The 27900-nt window shown below is 40.8% G+C and overlaps 2 protein-coding genes across 5 annotated transcripts; one reads left to right on the top strand and one right to left on the bottom strand.

Annotated features, from left to right (window-relative positions):
* The first annotated feature begins 446 nt into the window (after positions 1–446).
* Positions 447–9810, top strand: LOC122034658 (serine/threonine-protein kinase sid1-like). 4 transcript variants are annotated; one of them, XM_042593989.1, is made up of 21 exons: positions 447–966; positions 2523–2579; positions 3007–3034; positions 3122–3244; positions 4288–4399; positions 4549–4586; positions 4684–4737; positions 5832–5900; positions 5976–6092; positions 6214–6282; positions 6940–7019; positions 7165–7272; positions 7348–7723; positions 7841–7921; positions 8022–8183; positions 8279–8406; positions 8487–8616; positions 9016–9140; positions 9235–9390; positions 9470–9531; positions 9623–9810. In XM_042593989.1, the coding sequence occupies exons 1-20, from the start codon at positions 872–874 to the stop codon at positions 9504–9506; spliced, it is 2145 nt and encodes a 714-aa protein (XP_042449923.1). In that variant the 5' UTR covers positions 447–871; the 3' UTR covers positions 9507–9531; positions 9623–9810. The 4 variants fall into 4 exon arrangements, with proteins under 4 accessions (XP_042449923.1, XP_042449916.1, XP_042449941.1 ...); XM_042594007.1 differs by having other exon boundaries at positions 451–966; positions 7384–7723; XM_042593982.1 differs by having other exon boundaries at positions 448–966; positions 9470–9810.
* A 13770-nt stretch (positions 9811–23580) lies between these two features.
* On the bottom strand, positions 23581–25462 carry LOC122034649 (squamosa promoter-binding protein 1-like). The gene is made up of 3 exons (XM_042593971.1): positions 25327–25462; positions 24636–25185; positions 23581–23976 (listed from the first exon to the last, which is right to left on the bottom strand). Exons 2-3 carry the CDS (start codon positions 24989–24991, stop codon positions 23823–23825), a joined length of 510 nt encoding a protein of 169 aa, XP_042449905.1. The 5' UTR covers positions 24992–25185; positions 25327–25462; the 3' UTR covers positions 23581–23822.
* Positions 25463–27900: the final 2438 nt, after the last annotated feature.

Raw genomic sequence — 27900 nt, 5'->3', positions numbered from 1 at the left:
ATCAATAGGTGAGAGAAAGTGAAAGAGAAATTTATTTTCCATAAGCAAAAAGAGAGGGAGATATGTTTTTTAAGTTGATAAATGAATTCTAACTTAAATCCACTGATTGTCATAGAAAAATTATATTATACTTATTTTAGATTTTGTTAATTTTTAAGATATATTTTAGATTTTGTTAATTTTTAAGATTATAAGAAATTTAAATGTGCACTTAATTATTATTTTCGATGTTTCCCAACGAAGGTAAACTAAATAAAGTCAAGTTAGAATAAAAATTGATAAGTGAGAGAAAAAGATAGAAATGTCTTTTCAACGGAGAGAAAGGGAGGGAGATCGAAGGAGGGAGAGAGCTATTAAAATGGCATACGATTGATAGATGGTTAAGAAGACTAGATAAATTAGTGCCCTTTATTCTTAGGAAAGTATGATACGGTCAATTCAGAAAGCGTGCGCATACGCGGATACGCCCTTTAATCAATTGCGTTTCAAATTCGATAGGATTAAATTCTAAAACATTATTTTGTTTTGTTTTGTTTTGTTTTTGTTAATCTTCTGGACAAGGGACGTCGAAAGCATGCTCCGCACAGAGCACAGTCGACAAATAGCCATTTGTTCAAAGGATCGTTGGCCTCCTTCTCTCTCTCTCGTTTCCCTCCTTTATCGATCGCATTGCTCCACTTCCAATTTTGCCTTCTGCGATACCTTCCCGGATTCGTTCTACCTTCCAATCTTCCCTGGATTTCGCCCAAAGCTCGGATCCTACTATTGCCGTGGCTGGCGCGAATTGAAGCAGGTGGTCTAGGGTTTCCTAAAACTTGGATTTCTGGTAGGTAGAAGCAGGGTCTAATCGTGTCGTCTTTCGGAACCCGAGATGTCGGACCCCGCTGCCTTGGCTGCGGCCGTGCAGACTCGATTCGCCTCTCTGGAGCTCGTTGGCAGGGGATCCTTCGGCGACGTCTTTAAAGGGTGAGGACCAGATTCGTCTTAACTATATGAAATTCACACACCGAACAAATCTCATTCTGTTTCTTCGCAGATTGTTTGGAACCACAACGTTTATGTAACTGAAATTTTATTTCTAATATTGTACCAGATTCTTGTGTCTGATGAACATGAAAAATTGGAGATTGAAATTTTATTCTAAAATATTGGTCTTTTAAAATCCAACTAAAATTGTTCCTATTGTGTGTGTGAGAATTATCGGAAAATCATGAGACTAATTATCTCTAACATGATTCAGAAATATATCTAACCTATGTTTCAAAAAACAAGGAATTATTTCTAATTCTCTTTTTTTTTCATTCACATTACTTAAATCCCACCATAAGGAGGACCAAAATTAGAATTCATAAGAATGCTTTTCTAGTCTAGAATTGGAAAATTATTTTCCAACAAGAAGTACTTCCACCCCAGCTAAAAGGGAGCCTTGGTTGTTGCTGTATGACCTAGAGGTCATGAGTTCGAGTCTCGGAAACAACCTCTTGCAAAGAAGGATAAGACTGTGTATAATAGACTCTTCCCTGTTACCCAGCCTTGGCAGTGTGCACCATGCTGCCTTTTTTAAGTACTCCCACCCTAGCTATCATTTAAAATTTTCCTATAAATGCATCTAGAACCTCTCTCGTATTTTGGAAAACAATGACTTAGCAATAGAAGGTCTGCCTTTTAGGTGTCTCTTGTTTGCAGTGGTTTGGTGTAAGACGGATTGCTTGACATTCCTATTGCAAAATTTCTCTCTTGTATAGAATATTTCTTCAGACTAAATTTGCATTCTCTGGCGCGATGTGTAATTGATATTTTTTTCTTCAAGGTCTTATCATAACTTCCGTGGACTAGGCAGTTGTATTAGGTATGTGAGAATTGAGAAATGTCAACACAAAAATGAACACATTATATAGGATGTGGAGAGATATGATCCATCTTGTATTTGATTGTTTGCAGAAGGATGAAATTCAAGGAATAGCCTTGATGGGATTATAAGACTTTTCAAAGATTTGTTATTTGCTTCTCTTGCAAAACGTTGTTCTGAGATAAAAGTATAACCTCACTTAGCTATATGAGCATTCTATTTTAACATTTTTGGTTGTCCCAAAGTGAAAAGATTCTTTGGTTCTTCAGGAAACTATGATTGTTGGGTGCTCATCTTAATCATGACAAGTGATTTCCATATTGTGTACCCATGTTTGTATTTCTTTATTAGTAGTTACTAATGTAGCTTCTAGAGCCCAATTATAGTGCCTGCTTAAACATTTATAGTACTTAGCCTTGCTTCCTATTTGTTGGTTTGTCAGCAATGCATATGCTTGTGAGTTCTTTAAATTTCTTGTCGTGTTGTGAACTCAAGTTCTCAGTTACCTTTCCAAAGTGTGTTTAATGTTCTCCCTGCCATATTCTACCTTTATAATCTTTAGAGCATCTCAATCCGCTTGTGTGAACCTTGCTGAACTGTATGCTGGTCTGCATCATGATGATTTCTGGAATTAATAGGTCCATGAGTCCTGAACAAATTATCTCTCATGCAGGTATGACACAGAGCTGAATAAGGAGGTTGCAATCAAAGTTATAGATTTGGAAGAAGCGTATGTCCTTGCTTACCATGTTACATGAAACTCTTAATCCTCAAAGTATTAAATTGTCTAATTCTTCTTTATAGTTAATGAAAAAAAAATGCACAAAATACTCATACTAACACTGGCCATTTTTAGTACTTATGGTTCAAAAACTTGCATAGACTTGGGATAATTAGAATGAAGTTCACATGTATGCTACCCATGCTAATTACTGATTGACTATCTTAGCTCTTTGAGATGTTTCAATTCTTCATCCAAATTGTAGGTTGGAAACATTGTGCATCCTACAGCTGGATTGTAAAATTTATGTTTGCTCCATTTCTTGCATCAAACACCATTGCATTTATTTCTCATTTATCAAATGTTTACTTTTTGATTGTTTTAACATTTATTTTTTTTTTACATTTTTTTCTTGCTTGCAATATTACATTTATAGCGAGGATGATGTCGAAGACATTCAGAAGGTTAGTTCATGTAGAATTGCCTTTTCCCTGAATATTATTCATAATTTCTTGATGGAAGTCTTCTTTTATTATTTATTTATTTTGTAGGAAATAGCAGTTTTATCACAATGTAGATCTCCATACATTACTGATTATTATGGATCCCATCTCTATCAAACCAAATTGTGGATTGTGATGGAGTACATGGCTGGTGGTTCTGTTGCTGATCTAGTGAGTTAAACACTAAAGTTTACTCTTTTTTATGACACCATCCATATGTGTGACTTTTTTGTTTTGCTTGTGAAAAAGCATTTGATTAGGTTGAATTTCATGTCATGCTTTTTTTTAATAATAATAGATATTTGTTTTCCATATAACCGGAAGCAAAAGGTTAAAGGCTTAATATAGTAAAATTTAAGTTTAGCAATATTAGATGTAATGAGACAATTGTTAATGTAGGAAATAACGAGTTATCAGAGCTTTAAGTATTTAGGATCATTTTTGCAAAAGGATAGAGGGATTGAGAGAGATGTCTTACATAGAATACAAGTAAGATGGTTAAAATGAAGGAGAGCATCAGGTATTCTATGTGATTGTAAAGTACCTCTAAAATCTAAAAGAAAATTCTATAAAACGGCGGTTAAACCTTCTATGTTATATGGAGCTGAATATTGGGGCATATGAGCAAAAAATGAGAGTTGGAGAGATGAGGATGTTAAAGTGGATGTGTGGACATACGAGGATGAATAGGATAAGAAATGAGAATATTAGAGGGAAAGTCAGGGTTGTATCTATTAAGGGAAAACTCCGAGAGACGCGTCTAAGATGGTATGAACATGTACTTAGACGACCAATAAATGTTCCAGTTAGCGATATGGAACTATGACAAATATGCACATCAAACTAGGAAGAGGTTGACAAAAAAATACTTGATTAGCAACAATAAAACAAGATAAAAGTTATTTAAATATAGGTGATGATATAGTAAGGGATAGATTCTAATGGCGTAAAAGGAGGATTCATATAGCCGGCCCCATCTAGTGGGGAAAGACTTGATTGTTGTAATAGATATTTGTTTTCTTATGCCCATATTTTTAAGCTCTAATTTGGTAAAGTTGTACTTGATTTGTTCGTTTTGATTGGTGTTTATATATAAAGTATAACTGAGTGTTTTTCTAAATTTTCTGTGATATACAGTTGTCTAAAGTTCTGACAAATTTGAGAATATTGGTTGCACAACCTTGGTATTTCATCATAATACTCGTGTTTTGTAGCTCCAATCTGGCCCCCCTCTGGATGAAATGTCTATTGCATGTATTCTACGTGACTTGTTGCATGCAATTGAGTATCTGCACAATGAAGGAAAGATTCACCGGGATTTAAAAGGTTATACTTTTGACTTAGCAATCTGGTCCCAGGAGATGCGTGTCAGTGCTGATATCTGTTAGCTTACCATATGATTCTTTTTTGTATTTTTCACGTTTTATTAGCTTCCAAGCTTCATTTAACATACAGCTCATTTATTTATTTTGCAGCTGCAAACATTTTGCTTTCTGAAAAAGGAGATGTGAAAGTATGGAAATACTACAGATTCTTTGTTGCATTTATAACTGTTGGAGACAACCTAAGCTGCTTGATGCAGTTACACAATGTGTCTGTCTTTGTTGTAGGTTGCAGATTTTGGTGTTTCTGCAGAATTGACAAAAACAATGTCAAGAAGGAAGGTACAAAGTTGACGGTCATTAAAGCATTTGTAGCTAGGATTTTGCTTCTGAACAAAAGTGCATTTAGGCCTTTTTTCTTGTATTACCTTTTAACCTTGCTCCATGTTGAATGAAAACAACCCTTTGGATCATATGACAATGCTTATATGCTCATGCTTCCTGGACAATTTCTTTTGCAATGCTTAATGTTTGTTAAAGTTGATTAGATTTCCAATGTCCAAAATGCTCAAGTTGTAAGTAAAATGATCAATCAATATATTTATGTTGTTATCACTCTCCTTCAAATATAGATTGGTGCAAAATCTGCTTGTTCGCTGAATAAACTGGGGAATGGGGATGCATGTCAAATACCAATACTCATAGGAGCAAACACTGACGGCTAAAGTTGACTTAATTGATCATTTATATTTTCAGCAGTTCTTATTTTCCTGATGTTTTTCTACAAGATATTTGAGAGATTGAAGACATCATTTTATAAACACTAGTAGGACCAATATAGTTTTATCTAACTATGCCATTTGCCACTTTTAGGGTAGAAGAAAATTTTTATAAGCGTATAGAACATTGAGTCATGTTTTATCGTTTAGAATATTTGGCAATTAACAAAGAATTCAAAGGATCTATGTATGAACTTAGAGGAAAAATAAAATAAAAATGTTATATTTGTATATAGTTAGATGTTGCTCAAGGATATAGGTTAAGACGATGAGTATGAGTTCATGGACAACCAAGAGATATCATAGTTAGACGACAAATAGAATTGGATAGAGTTGAAAGTGTGTGGTGAGAAGGAATACAAAAGAAAACTCTACTTAATATAAATTGAAAGCCATTAAAATGACTTGGACATTAATACAGCTGTAGCCTTATATAACTACATAAGATTCATATAGGCAACCAAAATAGTTTGCAAATATGAGTTATTGGCTTTTTCTCATTGCTGTTGTCCTTGCATTTCTTATTGCTTCAGGATGCATAGCTTGTTGTTGCTGTTGTTGTTATTTGTAGTTATTATTGCCCTATTTTGTTTAATATCCAAGTAAATTTCTTATTTCCAAATGAACATACCATTTTTTTGTTTTTGACTGTTTCAGACATTTGTTGGAACTCCATTTTGGATGGCTCCTGAGGTCATTCAGAATTCTGAAGGATACAATGAAAAGGTACATTGAAAAATGTTGTTTTCCAAATGCTTTAATTCTAGTAATTTCTCTTGATACATCTCATTGCTGATGCAGGCAGATATTTGGTCTTTAGGTATTACTGCTGTAGAAATGGCAAAAGGGGAACCTCCTTTGGCTGATATGCATCCCGTGAGGGTTCTTTTCATTATACCGCGAGACAATCCTCCTCAGGTCTTCGTGTTTGTTATTTATGAAAAATGTCATTTTAGCACCCCGTTTTACTATCCAATATAAAGTTGTTTTTCACTAATGATGAAAAAAGCCTGTGTTTGGTAAATATGCTTTTCTGCAGCTTGATGAGCATTTCTCTCAACCTATGAAAGAATTTGTATCTTTGTGTCTAAAAAAGAATCCTGCTGAGGTAAGTTTTTCCAAGACCAGTAATATTTTTATCATTATTGATTACGCGGGAAAAGATAAAAGGCATAATTGTGTTTTTCATTTGCTTAAAATCTATAGAAGGTAAGGTGTATAATTTTTTCAAATGCATTAGCCTTGTTTAGTTCCAGCTACCAAGGCACTTAATCATTGCCCTTTGCATGCCAACTGAACATGGCATTCCTTCTGTGCAAGTTTTGTGCTAATAAGAGGAACTTTTCTGTCTTTTAACCAACAAGTTAGAAGCATGTTATTTTTGCTGTAGACTTATTCCCATTTATATTGTTTTTTTATATTGCTGCTATCTGTTGCTCTGCTCTTTCTACAAATGTCAATGTTATTAAGAGAATGAATCAAAAGACCCGATCTAACATTTACACAGTTTTGAATTTGAGAAATATTTCTTTTCGCATGGCTTAATTGTTTTACAATGTATTTTCTTTTACTCTTTTTTTATCTTTTATCCTTTACTGTGACTACATTGTATTTGATTTTCCCTCCTTTTTTTAATGCCTTCTTTAACCTTCTAATTCAGAAAATTTTCTTAGCTGTACGTACTATAAAAAAGGGTTGCACTTGTATATGCACCTGTTGGGTCTATGATGTTGAAACTTGAAACTAAAATGATTAGCTTCTTCAGAGGTCTAGTGCGAAGCAACTTCTCAGGCATCGCTTCATCAGAAATGCCAGAAAAAGTCCAAGACTTTTGGAGAGAATAAGGTATTTGCAACAGTGCAAGTTGAACTTTGAAACTTCAATTACAATTATTTTATGCAAAAAGTGTTATTTAGTTGGCTTGCTCGACAAATAGTTCTCCTTAGTGGAGGATAACTTTAATGAGCTCGTGGTTTGCATTCTACAACAGAGAGAGGCCAAAGTTTCCTACCAAAGAAGACACGGAAGCCCAAAATCATACGAAAATGTATGATGATGGAACAAGAACCATAAAGGTAGTTAAGGATGCTTATTCAAGGTAAATTCTTCCTGATTGTTGTGTCAGTTGCATATCCTTTGGGGATCCTTCTTCGTCTTACTTTGCTCACCATAGTCGAAGCAAATTCCAGAATAATGCTATCTTGGACAGTGGCATGGATGGCATGGGTACAGGAACTGTACACAGCATCGAAAAGCCAATTGGCCAAGCATCACAAGGTACAGGTACTGCACGGATACCAAGACCAATGGATGGTTCACAGGGAACAGGGACAGTCCGAAGTTCTGTAAGATTGCCGCCAGTTGATTATACAAGAGACAGAAAGTCTGATGCCATTTATGGTCCTTACAAAACAAACAAGTCTAGTAGAGAATACAAGGTGTCATCTGAATCGGAAGGTTCGTTTGATGATTCTGCATCAAGATTCTCATTGCAGAAGGAAGCAGATCGTGCCAAAGATGCTAAAGAATTAGAAGATTCTTTTGAAGATGTGGGTTCTGTAACTTTGTTATTCTGATTCACAAATTATTACTATAATCTAAACCCAAGGATCTGATCTAAAGTAAACACGACATTCAACATCTTACGATATTTGTTTGATTTTCAGGATGAAAGTGGATCAGGTACCATTGTTATACGCTCTCAAAAAGAAATTTTGAAACAGGCTGCATTTGATTCAAATGTAAAGGTAAGATAAAAGATTAGTTTTGAATGATTAAAGGCATTCATGGTGATTCATGGGTGCCCAATTGGTTCCTTAAGCAATTGCGATCTTTCCTGTATGACAGCCTCTTAGTAGATACACCACTTCTGGAGATATGTCAATTAGTGGCACAGTAGTTCATGGCAAAAGTGATGAAGATGTTACTCGTTCATCAAAGTCAAGGCTACGGATGCAAGACAAGTTATCAAGTAGCTCCAATGAAGATAGTGCTACAAACCTTGCAGAGGTTGTTTATAGTATGACTGACAATTGTGTGTTCATGGACTTCGGTTGTACTTTGTTGCTAATGCTTGTCTGAATGTAAATACTGGAACACTTTAGGCGAGAGCTGCACTACAAGCAGGAGCAAGAAAAGGAATTGCCAGGGAAAGGCCTATGGTGAACAGACAAGTTAAGGATTCCCTTGAGCACAAGTTGACTGAGAGGACAAATGCATCAGAATCCTCTAGGTACTAAATTTCTCTAATTTTAAACGCAATGATGGTGGCTGTTAGATTTTTCAGATAAGAGTAGCCCTTTTTTAATCCAGAAATGATAGTGAGGGCCTACAGAAGGTACTGAACAAGCCACGTCAGTCAGGCACTGAGCTATCTCAAACCAGATCTGTTTCGGCAGCTTCTCCTGCATTGTCATCATTGATTATTCCTTCCCTAAAGGAGGTGTGCTTTTGAGATATATTTGTATTTATTACTATTATATATGAATGCTCGATCATTTGGCAGCGACTTACCTTTTTGATGTTGATTTAGAGATTGTGACATACTAATGAAGATAACTAGTGCGTGCAGCAAGTTTGTCAAAATCCATTCTATTATTCTGCTTCACTATTTTGTTGTATGGCTGTTATATAAATATTTTTTGCAATACAGAATTAGGAGTACTGTATAGGGATTTATTTAGTTATCCAAGACTAGTTATTTGTATTCTGATGTGAACACAAACCAGTTTGTCTAGTTTTGTGTTTTCGTGGAACTGCATTTTTCTATACTGAGTAAAAGACTGTTTTCCACATCCGAACTTGATCAGCAAATTCTATTTGTGTTGTTCATATCTTGTAGGCTACTGGTGATATGTCTCAAGCAACAGCAGTTGCAAAAGTAATGGAGTCGCTGATGGATTTGGAACACGAATTACCTGGCTCTTGTGAAACTTTAGTTATTAAGATTCTTAGACGAGTAGAGAGGTATCTCCCTTTTGACCTCATTTACCAAGTACAATTATCGTACTAGCTATGGGATCTGCTCTGTACAATGAACCTATTCAATCTCTACATGCAGTTCTAAGGAGCCGTCACTCAAGCGACTTCATGAATTAGCTGTCAGTATGTTTCCGGAGCAGTCTTCCCAGGATTTCATTGATAGGAAGAAACAACTTAACTCATCACTGCTTGAGACCCCCAGCTTAAGCCCGCTAGCAACGTTTCTTCTCACAAGGTAAACTGGCACGATGCTCTGATTATTCCTCCAGTCCAGAATCCTTTGTTTTTAGTAAAATTCTATTAACTCCATGCAGATGGCGGGGCCAAGTTTCTCAGGAACTCAGCTCATGAAGGAACCATAAATCATAATAACACAGTATACCCTTCTTGTAAATATGTTTTGGGCTATTAGCATCTGCTGCTGTGTTAACTGTTGCTTTTCTTGCCTTTTTATTTTATTCCTCAAGGATGTGAAGAAATATCGCATGCAGGGGGAAAAGTTCCTGTTCTTTTACCATTCATCATCAGGGTTCTAGGCTGATCCCAAATTTTCAGACATCTCTAATCGATTGTATCAAACCCATTATTGCCTTCTTAATTATAAATGTTCTGAATGCATCTTTTTTGTAAATATATAAGCTATGACATTGTCCAAGTCTCATTGGCATTGGATGTCTATTTTGATGGAATTTAAGATAAAGCTGTGAACCAATGCATTAAGAGGTTACTTCTAAAAAATAAATAGTCAATTGTAGAAACAATAAATAAATAAATACTCAAGGTGGTAAAGGTGGTTTGCTCATTCTTAACACATTTGTTAGCAGGTCATTAGGTTAATACGGAAAAAGATAAATCATGGATTACTGGCCTTGAGCAATTAAATTAAAATTAGTTATTAACTATGATAATATTATCATACGTTAGCCAATTATATATTTACTATTATGTTTTAGCCAACTGTATATTTCTGGGACAATAAATAAATACTCAAGATAGCGTTTCAGAGGGATTGGGATTCTCAATTTTCCCACCATCAGGTAACTAAATTAATGAAAGTTTAAGGAAAAAGTAAAGATAAAATCAGCTGAAGGAATGAAATTAGTTTGGAAGTCGTAATCAGCAATTCTACGAACTTAAAATCTTGGACCGATACCTAGCACAGCTAGTAGTGATTCGCTCTGGCGGCGATACGTGTGGCCACGACAGCGGCATCATTCCTGTAAAGGTACTGAACAATCCGTTTTTGCTTATTAGTCGCATTCGTGACATCGGAATAGTCGCTGCTCCTGCTAAGATGCTGATCAATATGAATAAAATTTATATGTGTTAATGTCTTTTAGTTAGTCATCCTATTCGAAACCGTGAAATTAAAAAAATTAGAAGGTGACGGCTTCACTGATTAGATATGGGCGTCGTTCCACTATGTAAAATAAACAGTGTTTGTACTGGATCGGAAAAAGAATTCCGATGTTGATTTTCAACGTTCAAATTAGTCATCGAACAATATAAAAAAGTAGAACAACAGTAACAATAGTAGAATTCAAGAATAATGTCTACCTCTATCAGTGAAGGACCTTCTTTATATAGAACCCTGATAGGCAGCGTGTACGCTTCTCAAGGCATGAGCACGCTCTCTCATATATCCCATGAAAGAACCTTATCAGGAAAGTACTCCTGACACCATACCTTAACAGGGCATGCATATCCCTGATGCGACAGTAGAAGCTTCGGCCGTACGATCTACCTGCCCACCATGTCTCGTGTCAGCAACACTATCTCCCAAAAGATGTCGAGAGATACTATAATGGCTCCGCTCCTTGGTTGGAACTTCGCTCTGTCCATGACCAGGTCCCATTGCTTGTCTGAGTGGGGTAGTCGCTCGATCGGGGCTCCGCTGCACCCTTGGCCAGGTCCCGTACGAGGTCCTGCCACTCTATATCAAGCGTTGGCTGTCTCACGCATCATCCCGAGCCTGAGTGGGGGTCAGGTCAGACACGTATCATTCTGGTCGGGGCCTGACCGCCCGATCGACAATTGTAATTGTCTTCTATTCAACCTTTTGACATCCGGGCGTTGACCGCCTTGACTTTGACCTCCACACTGGCAATTGATCTTGTGCTAGATAGGCTTCCCTTCATCGCTGCATCACAAGCCTCCCTCTCAAGTCTAGTCGAAGGAGGCTGCAAGTCCGACTGACTGGACCAGTAGTCTTCGATGACTTATACGCTTTTGTCGTTCGGCCTCACAAGGCCCGGCTGGATATATATAAATGCCACTCGGCCTAATTCCTTCGGAGTGACTGTGTTAAGGTCGTTCGACTATATGATAATCACATTCTCGCGCCGCTCGGGTGATGTGCGGCAGCACTTGGTGAAAAATTCCTTTCTCGCGCTCCTTAGCCGAATACTCTGACGTCATTAAATTTCTCAAAGACCGTGCAAATTCCTGATCATTATGGCTGAGCACGTGACCATGCTTTTTAATTAAGCCTCATTAATGTTGCCCAGTGGATGAGCGTCATGTGTCCCTCTTTCTGCCGCCGTACGTTTGACGTGATAGGCAGATATCTGCTGACGACATGACAGACGCCTTTTCGAATTCAATGACTGGATTTTCTCCTAGGTTTTCGCACCCTAGATCGGACGGCTTAGGTCGATTGGTCGTAAGGTTTATAAACCTCATGTGCGTTGCCTTCTTCCTTTGTGCACCCTCGTCTTTGAGTTCTCCGACTACGTTTCGTTTCTTTTCTCTCTCCAGCGATCTTCCAGTAAGCTTCCTCTCCCTTTCAATCGACTCTTTTCGTTACACTTCAATCTCCTTATTTTTCAATGGCAAGCTCCTCACTATCCCCATCGTCGTCCCTGGGCTCTATTATACATCCATCAAGTCCAGGTTCGACGGCGACGATGCTAAGAGTTTGAGAGCCACTTACGAAATTCCTTCTGACTATAAAAAAAAGTCTTCCTTCGGCTTTCGACCACCCAAACGAACCACCGTCGGATTTTTTATGCTTCTTTAGGGAGCAATTTACCGTCGGTCTGTGGTTCCCGATCCACTCTTTTTTTTGCCGTTTGTAAATATTTTCGCATTTCTCTTCATCAATTAGTGTTAAACTCCTTTCGATTGCTATGCGGGGTCGTTGTTCTATTCTGCCTACATGACATTCCTCTTACTTCTCGGCTCTTCCACTATTCTATTATTCCAGATTGTCCGAACCGGGGACTTTTCTTTTCCAAGCCCGAGTAGGCCTAGTCTTCTTTGATAAGATGTCGTCCTCCAACAAGCATTGGAAGGACTACTTCTTCTTTATTCGTTTTCTCGAGCGGCTAGACTTTCCGACCAGTTGGCAATTAGAAGTGTCGAACCCTCCGGAGCTCAAGAAATACAAGAGCCGATCGGACTACCTCCACGCAGCTTCAAGCGTGGTCAGTCAGAAATACCATATCCACAAGTTGCTGCTGGAGGGCGTCCTCTACGTGTTCGGCCTAAGCCCGATCCGTACAGGCCACCTCTAACGAGTCGACCACCTCCGATGAGCCCCTTTGACAACGCAAGAGACGCCGAGTAGAGGGGTCCTCCCGAACTGCCACTTCGGCCCTGTAGACCCCCCACAACAATTATCTCTCGACCCTCATCTGAACGGGGTGAGACTTTGCTTCCACCTCTCGAGTAGGGAATTGGGGAACTCCCTGCATTCCTATCCTCCGATCGGACACCTTCACTGTATGGACTGCTTCAAGGGGCGATTTGTGCGCCGTTGATCGCCTTCATGCCCTCGCCTTTGCCGACGGTGCAAGTGCCCCACATTCGGTCAGTCTCTCACATCCCACGACCAGGGCAACTTTTAAACCTTCTAGTCAGAGCGGCCAAAGATCAATAACGGCAATCATCCACTTGCCGACTGACAAGTATCGCAATTCGGACGACCCAGCGTCCCTCACCCCCAAGAATCAAATAAGAATCCAAGGGCCGCTCACACATATATGGGTTGATGCCTGACCACGTGCAGCGATTATAGCTCTGGGGGAACTGGCTAATAGGCACACCCAGATGTCCACTGGGATATGTATACCTTTATTTTTCCTTCTTTTTTTTTTGTTCACTCGGCTTATATAATGTTATCATCTTTGTAGTACTAGGTGGAAAGCCTAACCATGTGCCACAAGCTTGTTTATCTGGAGCATGAAGTCCAACAGCTTCATGCTCCGAGCAGCCAATCATCTGCTTCTCAGGCGCAACTGGAGCAGATGAACACTGAGATGACTCAATTAAGAACCGATCTGAATAAGAGCTCCGAGCAGCTTGAGGCGAAGAAGGGCAAGAGCGCCGAGCAGGCAACACAGCTAGCTCAGCTTAATAAACAGGTCGCCTCCTTCGAAGCGAAGATCCACTCAGCCAACACCACGAAGCTCCAAGACATAGAAGACTTGGAAATCAAAAATAAAGTGTTTTGGGTGTTGGCTCAGAACCTGAAGGATGTGGAGGCCTCGCTGAACACCGAACGAGAGGGAAGGTCGGCCAATCGGTCTACTGCGAAGGCCCAGCTTGATGCCAAGGATGAGGAGCTGGCGACACAGAAGGCAGACTTGGAAGCCTCCTGAGCGGCGCTGCAAGTTTACGAAGATGCAAAGTCCAGTTGGTTCGAGGCGTAGAAAAAGGCTTACCTCCGCTCAGACTCCTTCAATGACAAGGTCACTGATTGGGTGCTCCATCTCTTCAATCTTGCGATTGACGGAATGCTTTGTTGGTGCAATATTCCCTAGGTTAAGGTTAACCTGATTGATTGAGCTTGAATTGGTTCAAGCTCGAGTCTTGATATTTGAGTTTCAATATTTGACAATACATGAAGACAAGACATGGAGATTGCAGGTGCAATTGTTCATGTGGTGAGATTGTGAAGAAGAGTTAAGTAGGTCAAGGTTGACTGGATACTTGACTGGAAAATCCTGGTGAGTGAAGCCAGGTGAAAGTCCTAACTGGGAAGTTAGGCAATGGGAAGTCCTGGTGAGTGAAGCCAGGCAGTTGAAAGACCTAGTGAGTGAAGCTAGGCAGAAAGGAAGTCCTGGTGAGTGAAGCCAGGCAGTTGAAAGACCTAGTGAGTGAAGCTAGGCAGAAAGGAAATCCTGGTGAGTGAAACCAGGTGAAATTCCTGATGAGTGAAGCCAGGTGAAAGTCCTGGTGAGTGAAGTCAGGCAGTTGGAAATCCTGGTGAGTGAAGCCAGGTGAAAGACCTAGTGAGTAAAGCTAGGCAGATGGAAATCATAGTGAGTGAAGCTAGGTGAAAGTCCTGGTGAGTGAAGCCAGGCACAAGAAATCCAGATGGATCAAGTTTGATCAGACATCTGGTGTTGGAAAGTCAAAGTAGGTCAAAGGGATTGACCGGATACTTGGCACGAAGAAAAGTCCAAGTGGGTCAAAGGAATTGACCGGACACTTGGTGAGCGAGTTCTAGCAGGTCAAGGATGACCGGATGCTAGACATGATGTACCAACAGGTTATGGTTGACCGGATGTTGGTTTAGGGGACTTTGGACTTGATTTTGGGCAAATTCAAGGAGCTGGATCGATCAGCCGATCGATTGGGCGAGTCCCCGCGACAAGCCTCCTCCCAATCGATCAGTGGATCGATTGGGGAGAAGTGTCGCGTGAACAGAAAGCCTCCCAATCGATCAGTCGATCGATTGGGAGCCTCCAATCGATCGGGCGATCGATTGGGAGGTGCGATTTCACACAATAATTCCTAGATCGATCGGCTGATCGATCCAGGCAATTCCCGAGAGCACAGAGGTGCTATGGATCGATCGGTCGATCGATCCAAAGCCTCCCCGGTCGATTGGGAGCAATCCAATCGATCGAGATCCAACCGTTGGCACAGGATATAACTGTTAGCGAGCGCTTCTCTCGGTAGAACTTCCACGGCTTTCATCTCCGATCCTCACAGCGACTCCAGCGACTTCTCCACAGTTCTCACGCCAGATCTTGAAGGTTCTTGGAGGTTTTTCCAAGTCAAGAGGCGAATCTACAGTAAGAAGAAGAAAGCTAGGGTTAGGGTTTTCTTGTGCAAACTTGTAAGCTTTTACTTATATTTTGTTTCCTTTCCCTTTCTTCTTGTAGTGTGAATGTGTAGGGCTTCTCCGCCTTCGGTAGTTACCGTAAATGAGTGTTTTATTAGTGGAGGGTGTGTGAGTGTATGGATCCTTGGATTAGTCACCTCTTGTAAGGTGGAAACCAAGTAAATCTATGAGTTAGTGTTGTGTGGTTGTTTCTTTGTATTTTCCGCTGCATTTCATCATGAGAAACAAGCAACGACGAACATGAGATCACGACGAGCTATTCAGCCCCCCCTAGCTACATTTTGGTCCCAACAAGTGGTATCAGAGTGAGGTCGCTCTTCACCAGAATCATCGATGGAAGGGGCAACAAAGCTAGAGGGTGTAGAAGTTGGAGCAAATTCTATAAAGTCAAACACTTCATCATCAAGCTCAACTTCAAATGGAATTCCAAGATGGTCTTGGATTCGACACAAGGGTGCCTCCACCATTCACAATGATGAGCTTCGATCTTTGGAGATCAAGGATCGAAAATTTCTTAATGGTAGAGATAGAGCAATGGTTTGCTCTAATGGAAGGCTTCGAAGCTTCAAAGAATTCAAAGGGGAAAATTCTCAAGAGAAGCAAGTGGAGCCAAGACCAAATCCAAAGATGTGAGGCAAATGACAAAGTGACCAAGCTTTTGGTCAATCTATTGCTGAGCAACATCTTGGAGCAAATTGGAGATTTTGAATATGCTAAAGGGCTATGGAGCAAATTGGCCAAAATTCATGAGATCCCCTCCACTGTACCAAGCCAAGAAAAATCGAAAGAGGGTGACTCATTAGAGCAAGACCAAGAGGAGGAGAATTCCGAAGGTGAGAGATGCTCATCTTCCAAAGAAGAAGTCCAAGAAGCCTCATCTTCAAAGGAATGCAATGAAGAGGGCAAGGAGAGGGCATACTCCTTGTTCCATGTACAAGATGAAGATGAAGAAACCTCCACCTCTAGGATTGAGGGGGAGTGTAGATCATTGACACCGGAACAAGAAGAAGCCTCCACATCCGGGTCAAGAGAAGAAGAGGATGAAGAACCCTCCACCTCCACAAGTCAAGTCAAATCTATTGGAGGAGCACCATTATCGGAACAAGAGGAAGCTTCTACCTCCGGATCAAAAGGAGAAGATGTCATCCCTACACAGGAAGGTATAAATGTTTCAATTAAAAATAAAAACCATATTATATGTTTTGAGTGTAGGGAACATGGGCACTACAAGAGCAAGTGCCCTAAATTGGCCAAGAAAAAGAGCCAAGTGGCACCAAAGGGTAAGGAGAAGCCCAAAGAGACCGCTCTCAGAACAAAGAAGAGCAAGAAACACATTGTGTGCTTCTCTTGCAATCAAAAGGGACATTATAGGAGCCAATGTCCCAAGGGGAAGAAAGCGGTCAAGGTTCATGGAGGAAGCACAACTCAAGGGGGAGCCTCCAAGGTAAAAATAAAGGTATCATTTATTGAGCCTACTCCTTTGAAAAATGGTAAAAAGCATGCTAGTTCTAATGTTTATCATTTTAATGCTATTTACCACAAAAATAGGGAGCATAATAGTATTAAAGAAAAATATATGACTCTCCATGCTAAGACTACCACATCTAGGGCTAAGAAGGTAGATAACCAACTAGGAAGTAATCCTAAGGATTTTAGGTATTTACCTAAGAAAAAGAAAAATCAAGGGTTTAGTGAAAAATCCAAGGTTGAGGGATTATGGAGAGAAAATCAAGTCTTAAGGTCAAGACTTGATAAATTGGAGAGGACTCTTAGGAAAATCACAAATGATACACAAGGATGCAAGAGTCAAAACCTCTAGGACAACAAGGGTCATTCAATGGTTATAGAGGTTTGGGATACAAACCTAAGACAAAGAAGGATGTACCTTCTTATCATAGGGTTCCATATAGTTATGAAACCAACCCTAGGTCAAATGGTCAAGTCAAAAATACTAGGAAGGTTATTCCTAAGAGTATTTTTGCAACAAAAGTGACTAAGACTTCCAAGAAGTCCAAGAAAGTCACAAAGAAGGTCACAAGGGAAGAAATCCCTAGGGTTGACCTAGAAAGTGTGACCAAGGCTTCTAAGAAGCCTAACAAGGTCACTAGGAAGGTATCTAGGGAAGTTATCCCTAGTGAATACCTAGAGCATCCAAGGAGCACCAATAGGTTTTGGGTTCCTAGGAGCATTTTCTCTACCCCTTAGATGGGTTAGAGAGTGTCAACTCTAATTGAAATGGTAGTTAACCCAATCATGATAAAGTTGGCACTCTAAGAGCATTTTCAAGGTTATTGTTAACCTTTGAAAATGATAAGGATTAATAGCTTACTCTTGGAAAGAGTAAGATTAGCCAAGGTTTTAGGATACTTAGATAGGTAATCTAGGTATTTTATTTATGCTAAAACTTGCCATGTTTGTTTGCCTTTTATATGTCATGACATCATATTTAGTTGCTTTGGCATTCATACCTTATTATGAAAAATATAAAAATACCATGTCATGGCATACATACATCATATAGTCATAGGAAATTTTCTTTTGAAAATTATTTTTCTTTTTGATGCATGCCATAACATATCATGCATTATTTTAATTCCTTGCAATTTAAGGACAAATGACATTTATTAACAAATAACATCCCTGGTGGATGTTCATAACCTCAAAATGCCTAGATAGATATGCATGATCCCTAGATTAGGGCAAAACCAAACTTTACATCTCACTAAGAACTATAAGGTGACTTGTATGTGGTTTCGTACACATTAAATACAAGTGAGATGTTAGGATGATGAACAAAACTCAAGATGTTGAGTTAGTGCATTCTTGTGAGTTTTAATTTCATCAAAACACATAGTTATGTGTTTTCCAATCATTAGGAAAGCTAATGTACAAGTCATGTGCATTGAGCCCAAAGAACATGGTTGGAAATTGGTTTTGAAAATGGTTTTAAAAAACTTTTGGAAAACCTTGATGAAGACTATCTTTTGATGGTACTCATCATTGAAAAGTTAGACACAAACTAGAAGAAAACACTAAAGTTTTTACAAGTTTTCTAGTTTGTGTCAATCTTGGAAAATATGAAGTATTTTCTTAGAAAACTATTTTTCCTTGATAGTATATGCCCTAAGGAATGTTTACATGGATTTTTATGATTTTTGGAATTTTGTAGATTTTTCTAGGGGTTTCTGAAATTGACTAAAATAGAATTTCAGCTTTTTCAGATCTTCAATCGATCACCCGATCGATTGAAGGGTCTCAATCGATCAGGCGATCGATTGAGAGCAAGCTTCTCGTGAACAGAAGCTTCCTGGATCGATCCACCGATCGATCAAGCCCTCCTGAATTGATCAGTGGATCGATTCAAGCAGGTTCAATCGATTGGGAATGCTGATTTTGGCTGGTAAAGCCTGATTTCAGCATTTTCAACCATCTTTAGTCTAGGTAACCATACCTAACCCCTCAAAACATATTTGTATACAATTAGGGGGAGTTTTTATGATGAAAACAAGGATGGATTGGTTAAGGAAGACTAAGTCGAAGTTTAGGTTGAGGTTTGGTTTCAATATTGAATTTTTGAACCTCAAAACTTCTAAATTTGGGTTTCCTAAAGGTTTAGGGATTTCAAGTCATTTTTGGTGCAATGACAGAAGTTATGTGCATGTCTTTAGGGGTAGTTACTCTTTAAGGACATGAAAATTTATTTTTCATACACCTTGGATGGTGGTTAACCTTCTTTAGCGAAAATGCTTAAGGTTGAGCATTTGAATGAAATGAAGAGTGGATATCTTCATTATTTATGTGGTGTTTGCTCACGCGTGAGTATTTGATGACAATGAAGGGTATGAGACCTTCATTTTAATCGTGTGTGAATATACCAAGTGGTATATGTTCAAGGATGAGCGTTTAGAATAATGAAGGGTATGGGACCTTCGTTATTATGTTGTGAACAACGAGTGCAGTTGTCAACAACGTTGGGTAACTCTTCAGGGGGAGAGTTCTTAATGTGTGCTAATAGGGGGAGAATGTAGGGTTAAGTTAAGCCTTCATTACCTAAGAGGGAGTTTGCCCTCTAGAAAAGGAGGAGAATGAAGGAAACCATCATTCTCATATTGGCATGAAAGGAGTTGAGGCTATGAGATTAGCCTAACTTGAGGTGGTATTGTCAAACATCAAAAAGGGGGAGATTGTTGGTGCAATATTCCCTAGGTCAAGGTTGACCTGGTTGACTGAGCTTGAATTGGTTAAAGCTCGAGTCTTGATGTTTGGGTTTCAATGTTTGACAATACATGAAGACAAGACATGGAGATTGCAGGTGCAATTGTTCATGTGGTGAGATTGTGAAGGAGAGTCAAGTAGGTCAAGGTTGACTGGATACTTGACTGGAAAATCCTGGTGAGTGAAGCTAGGTGAAAGTCCTAATTGGGAAGTTAGGCAATGAGAAGTCCTGGTGAGTGAAGCCAGGCAGTTGAAAGACCTAGTGAGTGAAGCTAAGCAGAAAGGAAGTCCTGGTGCATGAAGCCAGGCAGTTGAAAGACCTAGTGAGTGAAGTTAGGCAGAAAGGAAACCTGGTGAGTGAAGCCAGGTGAAAGTCCTGGTGAGTGAAGTCAGGTGAAAGTCCTAGTGAGTAAAGCCAGGCAGTTGGAAATCCTGGTGAGTGAAGTCAGGTGAAAGACCTAGCGAGTAAAGATAGGCAGATGGAAATCCTAGTGAGTGAAGCTAGGTGAAAGTCCTGGTGAGTGAAGCCAGGCACAGGAAATCCAGATGGATCAAGTTTGATCAGACATCTGGTGTTGGAAAGTCCAAATAGGTCAAAGGGATTGACCGGATACTTGGCACGAAGAAAAGTCCAAGTGGGTCAAAGAGATTGACCGGACACTTGGTGAGCGAGCTCTAGCACGTCAAGGATGACCGGATGCTAGGCATGATGTACCAACAGGTTATGGTTGACCGGATGTTGGTTTAGGGGACTTTGGACTTGATTTTGGGCAAATTCAAGGAGCTGGATCGATCAGCGATCGATTGGGCGAGTCCTCGTGACAAGCCTCCTCCCAATCGATTAGTGGATCAATTGGGGAGAAGTGTCGCGCGAACAGAAAGCCTCCCAATCGATCAGCCGATCGATTGGGAGCCTCCAATCGATCGGGCGATCGATTGGGAGGTGCGATTTCGCACAATAAGCCCTGGATCGATTGGTGATCAATCCAGGCAATTCCCGAGAGCACAGAGGCGCTCTGGATTGATCGGTCGATCGATCTAAAGCCTCCCCAATCGATTGGGAGCAATCCAATTGATTCCGACCGTTGGCGCAGGATATAACTGTTAGCGAGCGCTTCTCTCGATAGAACTTCCATGTCTTTCAGCTCCGATCCTCACAGCGACTCCAGCGACTTCTCCACAGTTCTCACGCCAGATCTTGAAGGTTCTTGGAGGTTTTTCCAAGTCAAGAGGTGGATCTACAACAAGAAGAAGAAAGCTAGGGTTAGAGTTTTCTTGTGCAAACTTGTAAGCTTTTGCTTATATTTTGTTTCTTTCCCTTTCTTCTTGTAGTGTGAATGTGTAGGGCTTCTCCACCTTCGGTAGTTACCGTAAAGGAGTATTTTATTAGTGGAGTGTGTGTGAGTGTGTGGATACTTGGATTAGTCACCTCTTGTGAGATGGAAACCAAGTAAATCTACGAGTTAGCGTTGTGTTGTTGTTTCTTTATATTTTCCGCTGCATTTCATCACGAGAAACAAGCAATGACGAACACGAGATCGCGATGAGCTATTCACCCCCCCCCTCTAGCTACGTTTTGGTCCCAACATGCTTGACCAACTAAAGGACGACAACTACATTCCAATCGCTCTAACAAGCAAGGTCATCAACTAGGACAAGATGGCCGAGTCGCTGCCCGATGATGTTCTGAATTATCTTGAATGAGCCTGCTCCCGCGTGCCTTCTTTTTTGTACTACCTTTTTGGGCTTGTAAAAATTATGCAAGTGTTAATGAATGGTCGTCCACTCGGTGAACCATTTTATTTAATGCCACTCCTTCGTTCTGCGCCATTTGGCTCTGCCTTTTCATATTTTTTGATTTACGAACCGCTAACTATAATGTGCTTACTAGTGTGGCTTCGTGACCTTCCGATCGGCAACGGACTATCGGTTTTCATAGCCGATCGATCAATTCATTATTATTGAACGACCACCTTATAGTAAAAATTGTTGCTTTTGCGTAGCGTTTCTGGGTTATCCTTTGACGCCGATTGAAAGTCTCGGGTTTAAGGTCGTTCGCTCGACCATTGCTAAAAACCAAGGGTTTAAGGTCGCCACTCGACCGCTGAATGACGTAGACATGGGTTTAACGTCGCCGCTCAACAGTTGACGAAGACCGGAAGTTTAACGTCGTCGCTCGATGGTTGGTGATGACAGGGGTTTAATGTCGTCGCTCGACGGTTGACAAAGACAGGGGTTTAACGTCGTCGCTCGACGGTTGGTGAAGACAGGGGTTTAACGTTGCCACTCGACAGTTGACGAAGACAGGGGTTTAACGCCGTCGCTCGACGGTTGACGAAGATAAGGGTTTAACGTTGCCGCTCGACGATTGATGAAGACAAGAATTTAATGTCGCCGCTTGATGGTTGGCGAGGACATGAGTTTAATATCGCCGCTCGACGGTTGGTGAAGACAGGGGTTTAACGTCGCTGCTTGACGATTGACGAAGACATGAGTTTAACGTCCCCGCTCGACGGTTGGTGAAGACAGGGGTTAAACGCCACTGCTGGACGGTTGGCGAAGACAGGGGATTAACATCGCCGCTTGATGGTTGACGAAGACAGGGGTTTAACGTCGCCGCTTGACGGTTGTCTAAGACAGAGATTTAACGTCTCCGCTTGATGGTTGACGAAGACAGGGGTTTAACATCGCCGCTCGACAGTTGGCGAAGACAGGGATTTAACGTTGCCACTTGGGCTTGTATCAGTATGTCGAGATCCTCTTGCGTCAGCGTCATTGTTGTAAAACGTCCAGCGTCTTCCATCTTCCCGTTCGAATGCAGGTTGCATTCCCACAGACGACGTCAAAATGATTCTGTCCGAAACCTTGAAGCTAGAAAGCTGGGAGGTGGCAGCTTCACTGACCGGACATGGCTTCGCTCCGCTCTGCAAAACAAACGGAGTGCCAGGCTAGGGAAGGGATCCCTAACGTTGGCCCTTCGATGCTCAAGTCAGTCGTCGGAAAATGTGGAGAAGTAGAGCTACAGTAGTAACAGTGGAATTCAAGAATAACACGTACCTTTGCCGGTGAAGGACCCCCATTTATATAGAGCCCTGGAGGGTAGTGTGCACGCTTCTAGAGGTATGGGCACGCTCTCTCATATTCCCCATGAAAGGGCCTTGTCAAGAAAGTACCTCTGACACCATATCTTAACAGAGTATGCATATCCCTGACATGACAGTAGAAGCTTCGGCCGTACGATCCGCCTGTCGACAATGCCTCGTGTCAGCGGAACTATCTCCCAAAAGGATGTCGAGAATACTACAATGGTTCCGCTGCTTGATCGAGCGGTGTAGCCGCTCGACCAGAACTCTACTCCATCTATGACCAGGTCCCGCTGTTTGGCCGAGTGGGGTAGCCGCTCGGCCGAGACTCCACTGCGCTCTTGGCTAGGTCCCGTACGACGTCCTGCCACTCCATATCAAGTGTCGCGCGGTTGTCTTGCATATCATCCCGAGCCTGAGTGGAGGTCAGCTCGGACCCGTATCGTTCCGGTCGGGGCTTGACTGTCCGACCAACTATTGCAATTATCCTCCGTTCGATCCTTTGATATCCAGATATTGACCGTCTTGACTTTGACCTCCACCCTGATAATTGATCTCGTACCATATAGGCTTCTCTCCATCGCCGCATCTCTTAGAATGATAAAATGTCGCGTAATTTTAATAGACACAAGATTTTAACACGATTAGTAAAACATTCTACAATATGTTTTAATTAAAAATAAAGAATTATATTGGATTTAAGAAAATACGAGACGTTGTATTTTACATATAACGATGGTGTATGTTTTTCTCCGGAGTTGTTAACTACTTTTTGAGTTTGGTGACGAAGACTGATTTTTCTCCGGAGTCGGTGGTTTGCCTGTTGATGGGTTAAGGTCTAAGCCAACTGTGAAAGAGAAAATGAGAATCAAGAGGCGTCTATGCAAAAATTCTATCATGTATTCATATGGCTTGGAAATTTGGACTTATGCATCATGATGTTTTGACTGTAATGTGGTACATTACATGATATAACTATAATGGAAGAGACATAGCATGTTCCCTTTTCTTTTCTTTTCTTTCAAGAAAAAGGGAGATCAATATAAAAGTAGAATGTCAATAAAAACTTCAGGTCACTCAATAATTTATGGACAAGAAAATCCATAACTGTATACACAATTATTTAAGCAGCTGATCATAGACATGATAGTGGATTAATGAATTGCTATTGTGCTTAGATCACGAGAAAGTTTCATTTCACTCAGCATATATGTATATATACACTGAGAAAATAGTGAAGAAAGACATTGCATGACAGAAGAGAGAGAGCATGCTTCCATTCGATGGAGAGGTTGTTCATCTCTGGAGATGACCACCAGATTCACTCGTCTGGATCCTCGCATCTGAGCTGATCGCCTCGGAGGAAATCTTCCTGCGACGCTCATTGTGGCCAGCTAAACGCCTGCGGCAGCTCCTCTTGGAGTCATCAAACTCTGACAACTCATGGAATCTGCACAATCAAACTGAAATTAATGAACCCTAACGCACTTAGTACACAAAGCTCTGAATCTGTTTATAATTTAGGAGATGTCTCTTCTCGAGAACTCAAGTTTAGTTCTCTCGGAAGTAACGCACGGTTACATGTCTGTAGCAAATTTCCACCTTGTTAGATATCACGGGGACACTAGCTAGTAGTTATATACTCTTCATGGAATCCGTAACGAATAAGGATGAACAGTTAAATTGAAATATTGAAGTAAATCTTATTGTTCATGAGTGATTACAATGCTAGAATCAAAAGTAACTCCAAAAATCAAGTTTCGATAGACTGAGCAAGAATTTTGTTGGGTGAGAGGATGAAAGAAACTCTATTTAGCTAGATTGCTTCATAGGGATCATCATGTCACAATAAGGAAGAGTTGACACCTTCGTGCGCCAGATCTGTTCTTCAGAGAATTAAAGAGGAAATTTACATTTTTATTTATCAGTCAAACAATGAAGAAACTGCAATCTTTAACTTAGTGAAATCGCATTCCTTAAGATGAATTGATTCGCTAAACTAACAAGATGTTAAGCGAGACATGACTAAATTTGTCAATGAAACGAGAATAATGGAAAAAATTTATGCACGAGTAAGAAGTTTGAAGCCGAGGATGAAACAGGGGCAACCTGCTGCATTGCTGGCAGAACCTCTGTCGAAGGCCGGAGACGATGACGACGGCGGCCTTAGAATGCACCTCGCACACCTTGTGCCGCCGGTAGTACCGCTTCGCCTCCGTCAGATCGGCGGAGCACTTCTCGGCCTGACAGCAAGGCGGCGACGCTCCTCCGCTCCCCGACCCCCTCTTGGACGATGTCGACGGCTGCCGCTTCTTGTCCTCCTCGACTCCGCCGCCAGGCGCCGCCTCCCCATCTTCCTCGTCCCCGTCCACGTCCACGTACGCTGCCGTCCCCATCTCCTTCGCCTTCGCTTTCTCCTTTCTGCTCCTCCTCTGTTGCTCCGCCGCCGGCTCCCGGTGTTCCATGGTCGGCCCAAAGGAGAGAATTCTGTGGAGCGAGGAGAAAAAAAAACAAAAAAAAAAAAAAAAGAAAAGTAGAGAAGAGAAAGCGAGGCACGCGTTGGACCTGCGAGGACCACTTAGACAGGCGTGAGAGGAGAGTCGCGGCCTAACTGTTGCCCCATATATTTTTTTTCCCTTTCACCAAAGATTCTGTTGGTCTTATAATCGACATACGTGAAAAAACAACGAGAATACGATCAAATTTAAATCCAAAATACTCATGTTATGATTTCTTTAAGAACTTACTCTACCTAAAAAGTAAATGGTTGCCCAGACAGAGGGAAAAAGAAAAAGAAAACCTTTTCTAGTGCCGTCGCAGACGAGTGATGTGCGTAGTGGTGGGTGAGCGAAGCAGACTGTACCCTCTGCTCCATCTCGGCCATTCCAACCTCGACACGCCCAACTTTCTTTCTATCGGACTCGTACCTTCATCCTCAATGGCGAGCAACTTTTTAGTTTTCCCCATCTGATCTAATTTTTTTTTCCCTTGATACCAATTAGGCTTTCGATATAGGTTGATGAATACGAATGAGGATTAAATTAGCGAGCAGTAGTGGTGGTTCTGCTCGACTGGTCTCTCTCACCTCCACTGTCGCCTGACAGCTGAGCTGCGCGCGATCCTAGATTATACGGCAACAGCGAATCGAAGAATTGTTAAGAGCTCAGGTTTTAATCTTAATTAAATGGGACATTTGCCTTCCCCGCTTGTGAGTTGTGGCTTCTCTCTATGCAACGCCGTCACTAATTGGGTTCCATGTCACCAGTGGCACCAGCACAAGTAGCCTTCAGTGTCTTAATTGATGTCATAATTTAATTGCTGTATGCTTATTTCAGAGCCTGCACCGAAGTGGAGCTAAATATTGCCCAATTCATTTCGTGTGATGGATTTTCACTCTCAGAGTAACTCGAGAAGGACGTCCAAGGGGCTCTCTTTCTTCCATCCTCGCTATTTAAATCAAGGATCAAGAAGAGGCTATTTCTTGGACTTGAAATGTCATATCAAAGAGTGTTTATTTTGGGAAAGAATTTCAAGGTTTATGTCTGTGTCTTGCTTCTCATTGTGCGAGGCTAAGAGCGCTCATTTTGTAATGAAGTTAGAGAGATTTGCTTCAATGAGCAAAAACAGACTTTACAGAGGTTTCCTCCTTTATAGTTATTTGTGTTAAATTCAGAGATCTTTCAATTAAAAGTTAAAAACTTAATTTATTACAATATTATTGCTCCCACTCAAAATGAAATCCTCTTACCATTAATATAATAAATACTAAAAATATGTTGAAAAATTATTTTTTTTAACCAATTAGGGTGCGAATCAGAAATCACATGAATTTATTATATGATTTAATATGAATCGTCAGATTAATTTGGACAAACCAGATTCATCTAAATGAGAAGATATAAGTGTCTCTTTGAATTACTCAATCTCAATTATTGATTTCAAAAGGAAGACTTCCAAATGAAGATACATTCTGTCTCTTGGAAAGAGATGCCATTTAGATAATCTAATTCAAATTAGATGGATGAGATCAAATTAATTCGAGAGTTTCTTCTAACCCTTCATTTGGTAAATAACACTCACATTCTCATTTCATTCATTCCATTTAAAAACAAAGAATTATTGCATTTCATACTTGCATTTGGAGAGTTTAAGAAGCTTCTTTGATTATGAGGTCTTACGATTTATAGTGTTATTATTGTAAGATAAAGTTATTATATTTTGGGAGACAATGGTCACGTTCTGTGAGCACCGTGTGTAGGATAAATTCGTCTTAAAAAGACAGAGTCCAACTCTAGCATCAACTTCGCCAAAGCAGTGTTTACCGTCATTCTGCCTATGCTCAGATTGTACCACCACCATATCCAACAATTTTAACATGAAGTTTTTCGTGCAATCTTTATGGATTCTGTAGGATCGAAATCTCTAGAGAGGGGGGAGGGGGTGAATAGCGCTTGTGACTTTCACGTTCGTTTTAAAACAATCGAGTAATACGCAGCGGAAAAATAAAAACAATACTAACACCAAGGTTTTTACTTGGTTCGGAGCTTGTGGCGACTCTTACTCCAAGGCCCACACTCGTTGAGTGTTTACTCTGGGCAATCACTATCAATTCAAAATATTACAACTTTAAGTACAGTTAATTAAATGCAGTAAAATATACCAACGACTAAGATCAGTAAATTTGGAGCTTCAGATCGTCGGAGTCGAGTTACATCTTTGTTGGATCGTTCTTTTAGCAGCACATGGAAGAAGGATCGTAAGTTTTTTGTACTCCTAGGCTGCTGCTCGAACCAGACTTAAATAGCCTGTTGAGGGCGCCTCCAACCGCATGGAGGGCACCTCCAAGACCGCCAAAATCGCAGCGTCGATAAGCTCCTGCATCTTCACTGCTTATCCGCCTGAGGGTGCCTCCAAGCTCCATGGATGGCGCCCTTCATCCACCGTCTAGAGCGCCTCCAAGTTCCATGGAGGGCACCCTCGCACCTTGCTGCGAGGCGGTCAACCAAGTCACCCGAGGCGCCTCCAAGCTCCATGGAGGGCATCTCGGGAATGTTCATCCGAAGCTTTTCTTGTGTCATTTCTGTCCTACAAGGCATGTTAGTCTACAACAAGGTATCCCCTGCAAAACAAAGTTAGTGCAATAAAATAAGATAAATAGAAAGTTATTTTGACAGTCTCCGGACTATCCGATTTTAACATCGAATTTCATCTCCGGAAACCCTAGGTCGAACCGACGCCTACTCTTCCTTCACTGGGGAACGCGTCCTCACCTACTCTACTCAGGAGAGTTTACCTGTTGCCAAATCAGTCCTCCAGACCGATTGGACTTTCTGCCTAGGGTTACCACCCCTAGGACCTAGGGTTAACACCTCCT

The sequence above is a fragment of the Zingiber officinale genome, chromosome 1A (assembly GCF_018446385.1).
Source record: "Zingiber officinale cultivar Zhangliang chromosome 1A, Zo_v1.1, whole genome shotgun sequence".
Taxonomy (NCBI): domain Eukaryota; kingdom Viridiplantae; phylum Streptophyta; class Magnoliopsida; order Zingiberales; family Zingiberaceae; genus Zingiber; species Zingiber officinale.
This window is presented reverse-complemented; position numbering and strand designations above follow the sequence as displayed.